General features: G+C 40.5%; 1 protein-coding gene across 7 annotated transcripts in view; it reads right to left on the bottom strand.

Moving 5' to 3' along the window:
* DPP6 (dipeptidyl peptidase like 6) overlaps positions 1–13,736 on the bottom strand; it is a 1,022,456-nt gene that overhangs the window by 432,418 nt on the left and 576,302 nt on the right. For all 7 annotated transcript variants that reach the window (XM_005551244.4, XM_074036440.1, XM_045387368.2 and 4 more), the window contains exon 2: positions 13,544–13,658. In XM_005551244.4, the coding sequence (XP_005551301.3) occupies positions 13,544–13,658 (115 nt within the window). The remainder of the gene's footprint in view (positions 1–13,543; positions 13,659–13,736) is intronic.

The following is a 13,736-nucleotide window of genomic DNA, read 5'->3' as shown; positions in this document are numbered from 1 at the left end:
GAGAGCTGAGCTAGGAGCCCTGCATGGACTTCCACTGTGAATGGTGGGAAGGAGCAGACAGGGCAGTGCACAGCACAGTTGTTGTCCAGTTCATGGTCTTCCAAGGGCTAGCACATGGCTTCTAAGCACTCTAGTTCTGATCTCTCCTTGGGTGCATTCTTTTGCCTGCCTGTAAGATATGGCCACTGCAAAAGTGGCAATGCCATTTATTTCCCTTTGTTTTAGCCGCCTGTGGCTGCTGTAACAAATGACCACAAACTTGATGGCTTAAAACAACAGAAGAGCACGCTTTCCCAGTTCTGGAGTCTGGAAGTCTAAAATCAGTTTCACTGGGCCCAAATACAAGTGTCAGCAGGGCTGCATGCTCTCAGAGGTTCTGGGGAAGCATCTTGTAGTAGTCCATTTTCATACTGCTCTGAAGAAATACCGGAGACTGGGTAATTTATAAAGAAAAAGAGGTTTAATGAACTCACAGTTCCACATGGCTGGGGAGACCTCACAATCATGGCAGAAGGCAAAGGAGGAGCAAAGGCACATCTTACATGGCAGCAGGCAAGACAGCGTGTACAGGGGAACTGCCTTTTATAAAACCATCAGGCCTCATGAGACTTATTCACTATCATGAGACTAGCTCAAACAACCCACCACCATGGTTCAATTACCTCCCACCGGGTCCCTCCCATGACATGTGGGGATTATGGGAGCTACAATTTAAGATGAGATTTGGGTGAGGACACAGCCAAACCATATCACATTTGTTCTTTGTCTCTTCCAGCCTCTGGGGGCTGCCGGTATTCCTGGGCTTGTGGCCACATCCCTCCCATTTCTGCCTGTGTGGTCACATTGCCGTTTCCTCTTTCATCTGTGTCAAATCTCCCTCTATTTCCTTCTTATAAGAACACATGTGATTGCATTGAGGTTCCATTGGATAACTAAGGGTAATCCTCCATTTCAGATGCGTAATGTAGCCACAAAAGACCTCCTTTCGGCCATAAAAGGAAAAATTAACAGGATCCAAGGATTAGAACATGTACTTTTTTGGGGGGTGGGGAGGCATTTTTTAGCCTACCACACCCTTCAAGGCCTTTCTCTCATTTCCAACGAACCCACCACTTTAGAAGGCATCCTCTGAGGATGCAATGATCATACATTTACTGAATGAAAAAGAAAAACATTAAGAATCCGAGCAGGGGAAAAGCAAGAAAGAGATTGATTAAATAGGAGGTCCTGCAAATTATCACTTAACTGAACTTCTGGTGATTTTAATGCCATACCTAAAAGCTCAGAGTCAATTTAGAATATCTGGGATTTGAGGATTATGAAGCAGCAATCTGAGAAACTGCATCTACATATTGTTTCTGCAGATGTGATCAATGGTTGTCCAAGTAGGACCTAAGGTGAAGAGTTCAGAGAAGTTGGAACCATTTCAATCTGGAACTTCATCTTCCTAGTTCCCCGACCTGCCTAGTTCATTTTATAGAATTGCTCTCCATTTCTCTGATTTTATTATATCACAGCTTTCTGTGTTCCTGACCATGACGTAGTATGGTAACTCTGCTCAAACTGAAATGCTGCCTTTGGTTCTGAACTGCCCGAGTCTTCACTAAACTAGCAACTAATATAGGAGCCAACTGCTTGTAAAAATAGGGCCCTTAAGGTCCCTAAAGTTAATTTGAAGCTGACCAGGAGGCACTCATCTACAGCAGGCAAGAGACTCCAGAGGAAACCAGGGTCCCAGCATAAGATTTACTCATTTTCATGGTTGCCTTTAAAATAGGATGCAAAATGTAGCAACACTTGAAAAGTGCCCATTTATAGATAAATATGTAGACCCATTTGCCTTAGCTTATAGTCTTAATGCGAGCATGAATAACAAGCATCTACTGCCATCCTTTAGAAAAATGACTCTTTAGTGTAAGGATTCCATAAATAAGCGAGATGCACCTAGCGGTCCTTCTAGAATTAATGATGGGAAGTCAAAAGAGAGACTGTTAAGATGCTCCCAGGGACCCACTTTTCAGTAGTTTGCAAGTTTGCAATTCACTATAGGGTTAGTAGCAATGTAACCTAATCCTTTCTTCTATGAGAATCTGTCAGAACTCCCTCCTTTTGGATTTGTTTCAATTTAAAGAATGATTCAAATTCACTGGTCACATTCAAGAAATGTAGACCACATTCCTCAAGGACTTCACAAATCAAGGGGTCTTGCTTGTGGTGGTGGACACTGAAGGCTGCTTCCCCAAGAGCCAGGGCCTCTCTGCCTTCTTCTGACTCAGCAGAGCCTGACTTCTGCAAATGGTGGGCTTTCCCAACCCCTCCAGTGAAGGTAGCCAATATGGTTACAGCAAATAAACTGTCTCCTCGCAGCTCCAGGAAACTGAAAGGAACTACTCAGAAAACTATTTCCTCCATGACGGAGGAAGTGAGATGCACAAGCTAAGTTCTATGCGTCCATCCCTTCCTGCCCGTGTGGGCGAGTGATGCGCGAAGCCCTCAGAACCATGTTGTCAACATACTGATGATGGCAGCAGAGAGATGGAGACTGCCTGACCCTTGACAATATCCATGAGCACTGAATCTGCCTTGGACTGGCTATGTCTAAACTTGTCTTGTGAAACAATAGACACCTGCAACCGGAACAGTTTTAGTTGGCTGCTCTGTTACTCACAGACAAAAATATTTTGGCCGACAAACATTAACACCTGGACCTCAGATAGATGCTCAAGCAGATCCCTGAGATGGCCCTGGGATGGACTGACTAGGTTCACAAACCTTCTATTAATACAACATATCCAAGTGTCTATGCACACACAATGCCCTTTCTTTCCTTCCAACAATAAGATGACTTAGAGTTTTCATCAGATTCTGAAACTGGTTATGACATTGGTGTAAACAGTAGGAGAAATTTAGAGTTCAATCTCAAATCCAGGCTCTGTGCATTCCAGGCTCTCCCCATTGGCTACCACCCCTTTCATTCTCCCTTAACTTCTGACCACGCCTGGCCCCTCCACAACTTCCTAGCCAGATTGTCCTGTGTCTCCCGAGCCTTCATGGCCTTCCCTCTCAGTTTTCTTCCATCTCTACTGGATCTATCTTTTTAAAGTCTCTAATTGCTCATTCTCCATGAAGCCTTCCAGGAATGCATCCTGTTCTCAATGGCCTCTCCCATATTTTGGACCATCATAATGAATATCATCTACAGCCTCTATTTATAGCACTCAGTCTCGATTAGTATTAACAAGTTAACTTTGGGCAGAAATATTATCAGTGGTCGCATCAGCAGGAGCCAAAACAACTCTCTGTTTCATGATCAGAGTAGACACCATCCCCAGTCCAGTCAGTCCACTGCAGATGGCTGTGAGCAGGCATGGAGGAGCCCAGGACTCACAGAGCAGATGCCCCAGGGCAAATGAACAATCCCAAAGACCCACTCAAGCCACCTGTGCTTCCCATGATGAAACGGTTGGGGCATGGTCAGTGGTAGTAGATGGAATATAACGAGATTGAATTTGTGGAATGAATTTAATATAGGAGCCATAACAGAGAGAAAGTGCCCAAAAGATATGGAGCAAACCACCTATTTCTACAAGACAAAAAGTAGGAGGTATGCGTTACCTTTTATGATATACACAAAGGCTATTAAATGACTAGTGAACTATTTTGCAATTTTCATTGAGATTATGTGGGACTTTATGATAAGATAATCCAATATAGGTTAAAAATTGGGTAGCAGTATAACCTAAAACATAACAATGAATCTCACAAACATATAGAACAAAAGCAGGCATAAAAGTAGACATACCAGATGATTACATTTATGCCATAAATGCAAAGAATATAAAAACTCATAATACTACTCTGTGATGTCAGAAATGAGGTTGCTCTTGAGGGGATTCATGATGGGAAGGGTCTGTGGGGCTTTTGGGATGCTGGCTATATTCTGCTTTTTTGGCCTGGATGCTGATTATAGAATCATGTTTGGTTTTAAAATTCATCAGAATTCAAAAATAGCTTACTTACATGTGTTTATATGTATATATTTAATTTCTATATAATATTTATATTAAATATATACTATATATCCTATATGTATATCCTTCAATAAAATGTTTTGAAATTATTTGTTCAAGAATTTTAAAAAGATAAGGTGAGGGTTGGCAATGTGGTCACAGACATTAAACAGTGACAACATTTTAATTCCATAAAAATAATCTCTATGTTACATTACTACCCAAAAGACTGACGAGTCTTGCGTTCTGATAACCTGTGCTTGCCCTTAACCCAGAACCTCCCTTCACTATGACTTTGAATTATCCAAGGCTTTTCATTGACGGACCACCTAAAAGTGTTCTAGTGTTTCCGTCACAAACCACTGTCCACCTGCTCTAACGTGAGTTTCCATAAAAGCCAAGTGTCAGGGATGTTTTCATGCAAATCTGATCCTGCTGGAGCTTCCGACTCCCACATAAGTGATTGTGGCACTGGAGAAGGTCACAGCGTTTCCATCAGAATGCGAGAACTGTAGCTGCTAACAAAAGGCATACACTGTGCATGGCCTACTGTAGACAGACACATATTTAATATCTGAAAATAAAAAATGTAACGTCGAGCCTATTATTCCAAAGAGAAGAAACTTAGAAAAGAACATAGACCAGCAAGGGAGACATGAATGACAAAATTGAAAAGGACACATTCTCATTTGGTAAATCCCTTTGGAACCAAGATCGCCTTAAACACTTTAATTTGATTTCTAAAACATAAATTGTGCATAACTGGTGATAATTAGACTGCACTTCAGGACAAGATGCCTTGTTCAGAGTGATTACCATGAGGCCCTTCCAGGTCTGCGTCATCAAAAGGACACTCCACCACGTGTGTGAGATTCTTCTCACCAGGGTGACAAGGGGGCCCCTGGGTGCCAGGAACCACTTTCACAAAATGACTGAATCAGGCGGGTTCAGAATGGATTTTCTAATTAAGTAGAAAGCAGGTACTGTACTCTGAGTCTCAATAAACCAGAATACAAGACTGGTAATACTTGAAAAATACTATTTTTTTTTAAAAAAAGCACATATTACAATTTCTAACTAAAGCTACCAAAATGGAAGCAATGTTGGGTACGAATGCACTCAACACTGTGTGCAAACATATCCGAAGTGTGACTGTTACGACTTGGATTCTCCACTGTTGAAGACTGATTCTCATCTGTCACTTTGACTGGTGGAAGCCGCTACTGCCTTGGTGCGGATCTCAGTCTTCTAGGTCAGCATTTCCGCTATCTACGCAACTCAACAGGCCTCCACCACACCCTGCCTTTGACTTTTATTTTTGCTTAATGATAACACTACTGTGGAATTCTCCTTGCACATGTATCGTCTTTACGTGGACTCAGCTTCATGGGGAACACTGGCATCTTCTCTTTCCACATTCTGTCTGGCACTTAGCACGGAGTTCTCAGCTCCTAGCTGGGATCATTCACGCTGGCTCTGTTGGCAGGCATTCTCAGTCGAGGTGACACTGCTCTGTACATTAGTGAATTCGAGACCGCTCTGGAGCTAGTGGCAGGTTGAATGATTTGATACCTCCTCTGCCTGATGGAATTTGATGCCAAAACACAAGCCATTGCTGTATTGCAGGAGAGTGGATGCAGTCAGGCCTCGATGTGGGAGCAGCAGTGCAACATTCACTGTGCAGCCCTGTGGGAGAGGCCTACACCTTGGACACCCAGTCCCAGGGCAGCACAGCCCAGAGAAACAAACAGAACCCACGAAAGCCCAGCAGAACCAAAAGGTGAGGCAAGGCTCAGCTGCATGTATATTGTGATGGAAAAAGAAAAGCAAAGTCCTCTCTTCAAAGCCTTCTCTGGAATCCAGCCATTCACTAGAGACCCTCCAGGAGCAGTTGCCCCTGACAAGTGGCCCTCAGCGTGGAGGGAGAAGGGTTCCGAGCGACTGCATCCTCTGTTTACTGTGGAGGAGAGGCTGCTGTGGTTGTATCGGCTGCAAAAGAACCAAATGCAGATGCTGGCAGGGTCGGCTGCTGCACTGGAGGGAGGAGGCCTGCCACTACTCCCTGTGAGTGGAGAAGACACAGGGCTACTGCTTGCCAGGCCTGGAGTTGAGCTTGGAGGACAGGGTCCCAGGACCCGGTTCTCAACCCGCTTTGCTGCTGTGGACATTTCTGTGTGAGAAGCTCCAGGCAGCCATTTAATTCCACTCTATTTATTTATTTATTTAGTGAGACAGAGTCTTGCTCTGTCACCAGGCTGGAGTGCAGTGGCATGATCTTGGCTCACTGCAACCTCTGCCTCCCGGGTTTAAGACATTCTCCTGCCTCAGCCTCCTGAGTAGTTGGGATTACAGGCACCTGCCACCAAGCCCAGCTAATTTTTGTATTTTTAGTATAGATGGGGGTTTACTATGTTGGCCAGGCTGGTCTTGATCTCCTGACCTCGTGATCTGCCCACCTCGCCTTCCCAAAGTGTTGGGATTACAGGCGTGAGCCACCGCACCCAGTCTTATTCCACTCTTGAGTGACACTCGTGACAGCCCTCGGACCTGGGTGACATGAATGTTCACACGCACCTTGGAAGGTGGGAGTAACTGCAAACCACTAGACACCACTGCTTTCTAAGTCCCAAAGGGAGTGCCAGACAACCATGAGACCGAATCTGCAGTAATCACATTCTTACACAAAGCGCAATTCTGCTCAAAGAAAAGCAGAGGCAGAAACACACGCTCCACAGACCCTGAGGAAAACTTGAGTTCCTCTATATTAATTAGAAATAGGTAGTGGTTAAAGTCCCCAGCCATGTGAGATCATCAGCACCACCACCATAAAACAAAATGAGGATTGGCTTTGCAGTTCCTCCCCCAACCCCTCTAAACCCTGGTCATCTGATTTCAACAGGTGAAAGGATCTGTTTCCTGGGCACTGAAGCACTGGATTGAATCCTCAGCCTGAGTGTTCCAGGCAACTGTGGTCCATTCACGAAGCTCGCTCACGCAGGAGACTGCAACACTGTCTCTCCCAGAACTGCTACTGAAGCCTCTTTGGGGTTAGACAAGTTTTTAAGGCAATTTAGTATGTCTGGCACTTTTGTGGCCAGGTTACACTTTTCTTCCCCCAACAGCTTTCTCATCTTTTTATTAAACTCACAGCTTAATGGAGATGAATTTCACATGTCATAAAGTTCATCTTTTTAATGTATACAATTCAGTGTTTTTAAAATATATAATATTAACAGAGTCATACATCTATCACCACTATCAAATTCCAGAATAATTTCTTCATCCCCCTTCAAAGAAATTTCATACCTGTTAGCAATCATTTCATTTTCTCCCCGCCTCTGGCTTCTGGCAGCTACAAATCTATTTTCTATCTCTAGGGATCTGCCTATTCTGAAATCATACAGTATGTGGCCTTTTATGCCAGCCTTCCTTCACTTAGCATGACGTTTCCAGGGTTACTTCATGTTACAGCATGGATCAGTTCTTCATTCCTTTTTACAGCGGAGGAGTATTCTGTTGTATGGTTACATCACAAGTATTTATTTGTTTATTTATTTAGAGATGGAGTCTAGCTCTGCCACCCAGGCTGGAGTGCAGTGGCACCATCTCGACTCACTGCAACCTCTACCTCCCAGGTTCAAGCTATTCTCTCTTTTTTTGGGGGGGGGGGGCGGGGAGAATATGAGCAAGAAAGGAAAAGTAATGACTTACTACATAGCTCAGCTATGCAAAGCATTTACACAGTCATGATAAATACTGATTTATTTATTATTTACTCAGTGGTTCTCAAACCTGGCTGCACATTAGAAGCAACTGAAAACTTTTTTAAAAACACAGATACCCAGGATCCTCCCCAAAACACATAAAGCAGAATCTGTGAGGGTGAGTCTCAGGTATCTAGATTTGTTCACTTAAGTTTGCTAGTGATTCTAATGTACAGCCAGAAGTGAGAAGCACTCATCTAACCAAAATTACAATGAAACTACAGTGGGCAGCTAGGGGATCAGAAATACATATGTAGGTGTTAGAGACAAGAGGTATGAGTTAAATCTTAAACTTCAGTAACTAAAAATCAATAGATAACTGCTAAAACTGAAAAATCAGTAACATTATAATTAGAACAAGCTACAAGAGTTGAAACACGTTTGCTTCTGGGAGGAGTGAGGAATAGGGCTGAGGATGGCTGCTTTTTTAAATTTTTATATTTTAAATTCTAGGGTACATGGGCACAATGTGCAGGTTTGTTACATATGTATACGTGTGCTGTGTTGATGTGCTGCACCCATTAACTCGTCATTTACATTAGGTATATCTCCTAATGCTATCCTTCCCCCTTACCCCCTCCCCACAATAGGACCCGGTGTGTGATGTTCCCCCTCCTGTGTCCAAGTGATCTCATTGTTCAATTCCCACCTATGAGTGAGACCATGGGTGTTTGGTTTTCTGTTCTTGCGATAGTTTGCTGAGAATGATGGTTTCCAGCTGCATCCATGTTCCTACAAAGGACACAAACTCATCCTTTTTTATGGCTGCATAGTATTCCATGGTGTATATGTGCCACATTTTCTTAATCCAGTCTGTCACTGATGGACATTTGGGTTGATTCTAAGTCTTTGCTATTGTGAATAGTGCTGCAATAAACATACGTGTGCATGTGTCTTTATAGCAGCATGACTACGGTCACATGGTATTTCTAGTTCTAGATCCTTGAGGAATCGCCACACTGTTTTTCCACAATGGTTGAACTAGTTTACAGTCCCACCAATAGTGTAAAAGTGTTCCTATTTCTCCACATCCTCTCCAGCACCTGTTGTTTCCTGATTTTTTAATGATTGCCATTCTGACTGGTGTGAGATGGTATCTCATTGTGGTTTTGATTTGCATTTCTCTGATGGCCAGTGATGATGAGCATTTTTTATGAATGTCTTCTTTTGAGAAATGTCTGTTCATATCCTTTGCCCACTTTTTGATGGGGTTGTTTGTTTTTTTCTTGTAAATTTGATTGAGTTCTTTATAGGTTCTGGATGTTAGCCCTTTGTCAGATAGCTTCAAAGAGAGTAAAATACCTAGGAATCCAACTTACAAGGGATGTAAAGGACCTCTTCAAGGAGAACTACAAACCACTGTTTAGTGAAATAAAAGAGGACACAAACAAATGGAAGAACATACCATGCTCATAGATAGGAAGAATCAATATTGTGAAAATGGCCATACTGCCCAAGGTAATTTATAGATTCAATGCCATTCACATTAAGCTACAATGACTTTCTTCACAGAATTGGAAAAAACTCCTTTAAAGTTCATATGGAACCAAAAAAGACCCCACATTGCCAAGACAATCCTAAGTCAAAAGAACAAAGCTGGCGGCATCACACTACCTGACTTCAAACTATACTACAAGGCTACAGTAACCAAAACAGCATGGTACTGGTACCAAAACAGAGATATAGACCAATGGAACAGAACAGAGCCCTCAGAAATAATACCACACATCTACAACCATCTGGTCTTTGACAAACCTAACAAAAACAAGAAATGCGGAAAGGATTCCCTATTTAATAAATGGTGCTGGGAAAATTGGCTAACCATAAGTAGAAAGCTGAAACTGGATCCTTTCCTTACTCCTTATATGAAAATTAATTCAAAATGGATTAGAGACTTAAATGTTAGACCTAAAACCATAAAAACCCTAGAAGAAAACCTAGGTAATACCATTCAGGACATAGGCATGGGCAAGGACTTCACGTCTAAAACATCAAAAGCAATGGCAACAAAAGCTAAAATTTACAAATGGGATCTAATGAAAGTAAAGAGCTTCTGCACAGCAAAAGAAACTACCATCAGAGTGAACAGGCAACCTACAGAGTGGGAGAAAAATTTTGCAATCTACTCATCTGACAAAGGGCAAGCTATTCTCTTGCCTCTGCCTCCCGAGTAGCTGGGACTACAGGCACCTGTTACCATGCCTGGCTAGTTTTTTTTTTGTTTTGCTTTTTTTTTTTTTTTTTTTAGTAGAGATGGGGTTTCACTGTGTTAGCCAGTATGGTCTCAATCTCCTGACCTTGTGATCCACCCGCCTCAGCCTCCCAAAGTGCTGGGATTACAGGTGTGAGCCACTGCACCCAGCCACATCACATTTATTTATCCATTCTCTGGGAGATGAATATTTGGCTTGTTTTCACTTTTTTGGCTATTATGAATAATGCTGTTATGAACGTCATATACTAGTTTCTATATTAACATATGTTTCCAGTTTTCCTGAGTCTATACCTAGGAGTAGAATTACTAGGTAAGATGGTAACTCTGTGTTTAACTTTTAGGAGAACTACTGAACTATTTTCCACAGAGGCCACACAATTTATCTTTCTACTAGTAATGTAAGAAGGTTCCCATTTCTCTATATCCTGGGAATACTTGTTATTTTCCACTTTTTGTTTGTGTTTGGTTCTTATAATCATCCTAGTTGGTGTGAAGTGGTATTTCACTGTGATTTGATTTTCGTTCATCCTGAGGCTGAATGATGTTGAGCATCTTTTCATATGCTTTTTGGCCATTTGTCTTTCTTTGGAGAAATGTCTCTTTAAATCCTTTGCCTATTTTTAAATTGAATTATTTGTTTTTTTGTGTGTTTGTTTTGAGTAGTAAGAGTTGTTTATATATTCTGGATACTAGACCTTTACTAGATACATGATTTGCAAATACTTTCTCCTATTCTGTGGGTTGTCTTTCACTTTCTTGATAGCATTTTTGATACACAAAATGTTTTAAGTTTGATGAGGTCCAATTTATCTATTTTTATTTGATTGCTTGCACTTTTGTTGTCACATGTAAGAAACCATTGCCTAATTCAAAGTCACAAAGATTTATCCCTATGTTTTCTTCTAAAAGTTTTATAGCTTTAGCTCTTATATTTGGGTCTTTGGTCCACATTGAGTTCATCATTGTATATCATATGAGTTGGGGGTCCAACCTCACTCTTTTGCATGTGAATATCTAGTTGTACCACCACAATTTGGTGGAAAGACTATTCTTTCCTCACTGAATGGTCTTGGTTCCCTTGTCAAAAAGTAATTGACTATAGATGTATGGGTTTATTTTTGAACTCTCAATTCTATTCCATTGATCTATATGTCTATACCTATCCTAGTACCATATTGTTTTGATTTCTGTAGCTTTACAGTAAGTTTTAAGATCAGGAGGTGTAAGTCTTTGAATTATTCTTTTTTGAGATTGTTCTGACTATTCTGAGTCATTTACATTTTCATATGGATTTCAGAATCAACTCGTAGTTTCTTTAAGAAAGAAAGAGGGATTTTGATAGAGATTGGGTTGAATCTGAACATCAATTTAGGGAGTATTGTCATGTTAATGATATGAAGTCTTTCAATCAATTTATATAAGATATCCTTCCATTTACTTAGGTCTCAATTTCTTTCCATTTTTTTTGTAGTTTTAGTACACAAGTCTTATACTTCTTTATTTATTTTGTTAAATTTATTCTTAAGTATCTTATTCCATTTTAAACTATTTTAAGTGGAATCACTTTCTTAATTTTATTTTGGGATTGTTCATAGTTCATGGCTAAAAATACAAATGGTTTTTGCATTTTGGTCTGAAATCTTCCTTCCTGCTGAACTCATTTATTATTACAATAGGTTTTTTGTGGATTCCTTAAGATTTTCTATATACAACATTATGTCTTCTATGAATAGAGACAGGTTTACTTCTTTCTTTCCTATCTGGATGTCCTGGGGTGTTTTTTCCCTACCTAATAGCTCTGGCTAGACCCTCCAATATAATGTTAAATAGCCATGCTGGGAATGAACATCCTTTTCTACCATCTCCTGGTCTTAGGGAGAATGATTTCAGTCTTCTGCTGCTCAGTATGATGTTAGCTATTGGGTTTTTCATAGACTCTTGTCAAGTTGAAGATGTTTTTTTCTTTTCCTAGCTTATTGAGTCTTTTGTCAGGAAAGGGTTTTTGGATTTTGTCACATGCTTATTATGTGTCTGTTCAGACGATCATGTGCTTTTTGCCCTTTATTCTATTCATGCAGGTATAATATATTGGTTGATTTTCATAGAAGTCAATTTGTTTTTCCTGGAATAAATCCCATTTGGTCATGATATATAATCTTTCTACATGTAGTTAGATTCAGTTTGCTACTATTTTGTTGAAGGGTTTTACATCTATTTTCACAAGGGTTATTGGTCTGGAGTTTTCTTGTGATATCTTTATCTAGTTTGGTATCAGGGTACAGACCACCCTTTTCTCATTTAGGTTTTGGGGTAATAGTTTAAGCCTGGATTATAATTTGCCCACATTTGTTGTATCTGTGGAAAAAGGTTTTACCTTATAATATCTACTTTTTCTTCACCTTAGGGTCTAATGCTTGTCTATCTCTTTACTGAGGACTGAAACTTTTTTGCCCACACAAATAGGCATCTAATATGATAAAAAGAATGGATGAAACAGTTGCATACTGTTTTATCTATGGCCACAATGTTTTCCTATGATAACTCCTGTAATATTATTATTATTATTATTATTATTATTAGATGGAGTCTCGCTCTGTTGCCCAGGCTGGAGTGCAAAGGGGCAATCTTGGCTCACTGCGACCTCTGCCTCCCGGGTTCAAGTGATTCTCCTGCCTCAGCCTCCTGAGTAGCTGGGATTACAGGCACCTGCCACCACACCTGGCTAATTGTTATATTTTTAGTAGAGATGGGGTTTCACCATGTTGGCCAGGATGGTCTCAAACTCCTGATGTCAGGCAATCCACCCTCCTCAGCCTCCCAAAGTACTGGGATTACAGCTATGAGCTACCACGTCCGACCCTATATTACTATTTTATAGGCAAAGGCTTTCTTCTGTCCCTAAACCTACCACTCTCTGGCTACTAAATTCCTACCATTACTCCATTAAGACCACTTTACATATTACCTTCTCCATGAACTTTCTTTTGAAAGATTTCTCTTTCTCCTCTCAACTCCAATAGCACTTTTCTTTGGCTTACTCAATAGTGCATGTATATATCTGTATTTGTTGTAGGTTTCTTCTGTTGGTTTTAGTGTCTTTTCTCCCCTGAGAGATTTATGACACTGGTTTATACTTTATGTAATCTTCAGTAGTACCTATTTTGCACCTTCTCCTGAGTTCACACTCAACATATGTTGTTTTAATAATTTTCTTAATTCACCCTTGATATAATGTCCAGAAATTCTATGAAATATATAAAATCATTATATTTATTCCACTGTCTTTAAGTTGATCAAGCATGAATAAGTAATTGTATATGTAATTTTAATATATGCCAAGCATTTCCATGTAGTAAACACCTTTATAAACAAATCCAAAACATATAAAATGAATTTTTAAAATTGAAACCATATTATATCATATGGCATAGCGAGAATTAGAACTTGGGAAAAATAAATTATGTAATAGGTGGTTACTTAGATAAAAATTGCAAGGTAAAATTATGCTCTTTTTCTCTGACAGCGACTTGCTTTTCCAAGAATGAATACAGTACCTGGTGTCAGAAGTATGACCGAGGTGACGATCAAGGAGCAGATGACCAGAATGACAAGCAGTGCAATCGCTATTCCTTTCCAATTCCTCTGTGGAGGGTTACTCCCCACCAGTTCCTAAAAAGAGCAACAACAAAGAAAATCCCAGTGAGTGAAATAAGGAAATAAAATACGCCAAATAGACATATTTCATTT

The sequence above is a fragment of the Macaca fascicularis genome, chromosome 3 (genome assembly GCF_037993035.2).
Source record: "Macaca fascicularis isolate 582-1 chromosome 3, T2T-MFA8v1.1".
NCBI classification, from domain to species: domain Eukaryota; kingdom Metazoa; phylum Chordata; class Mammalia; order Primates; family Cercopithecidae; genus Macaca; species Macaca fascicularis.
This window is presented reverse-complemented; position numbering and strand designations above follow the sequence as displayed.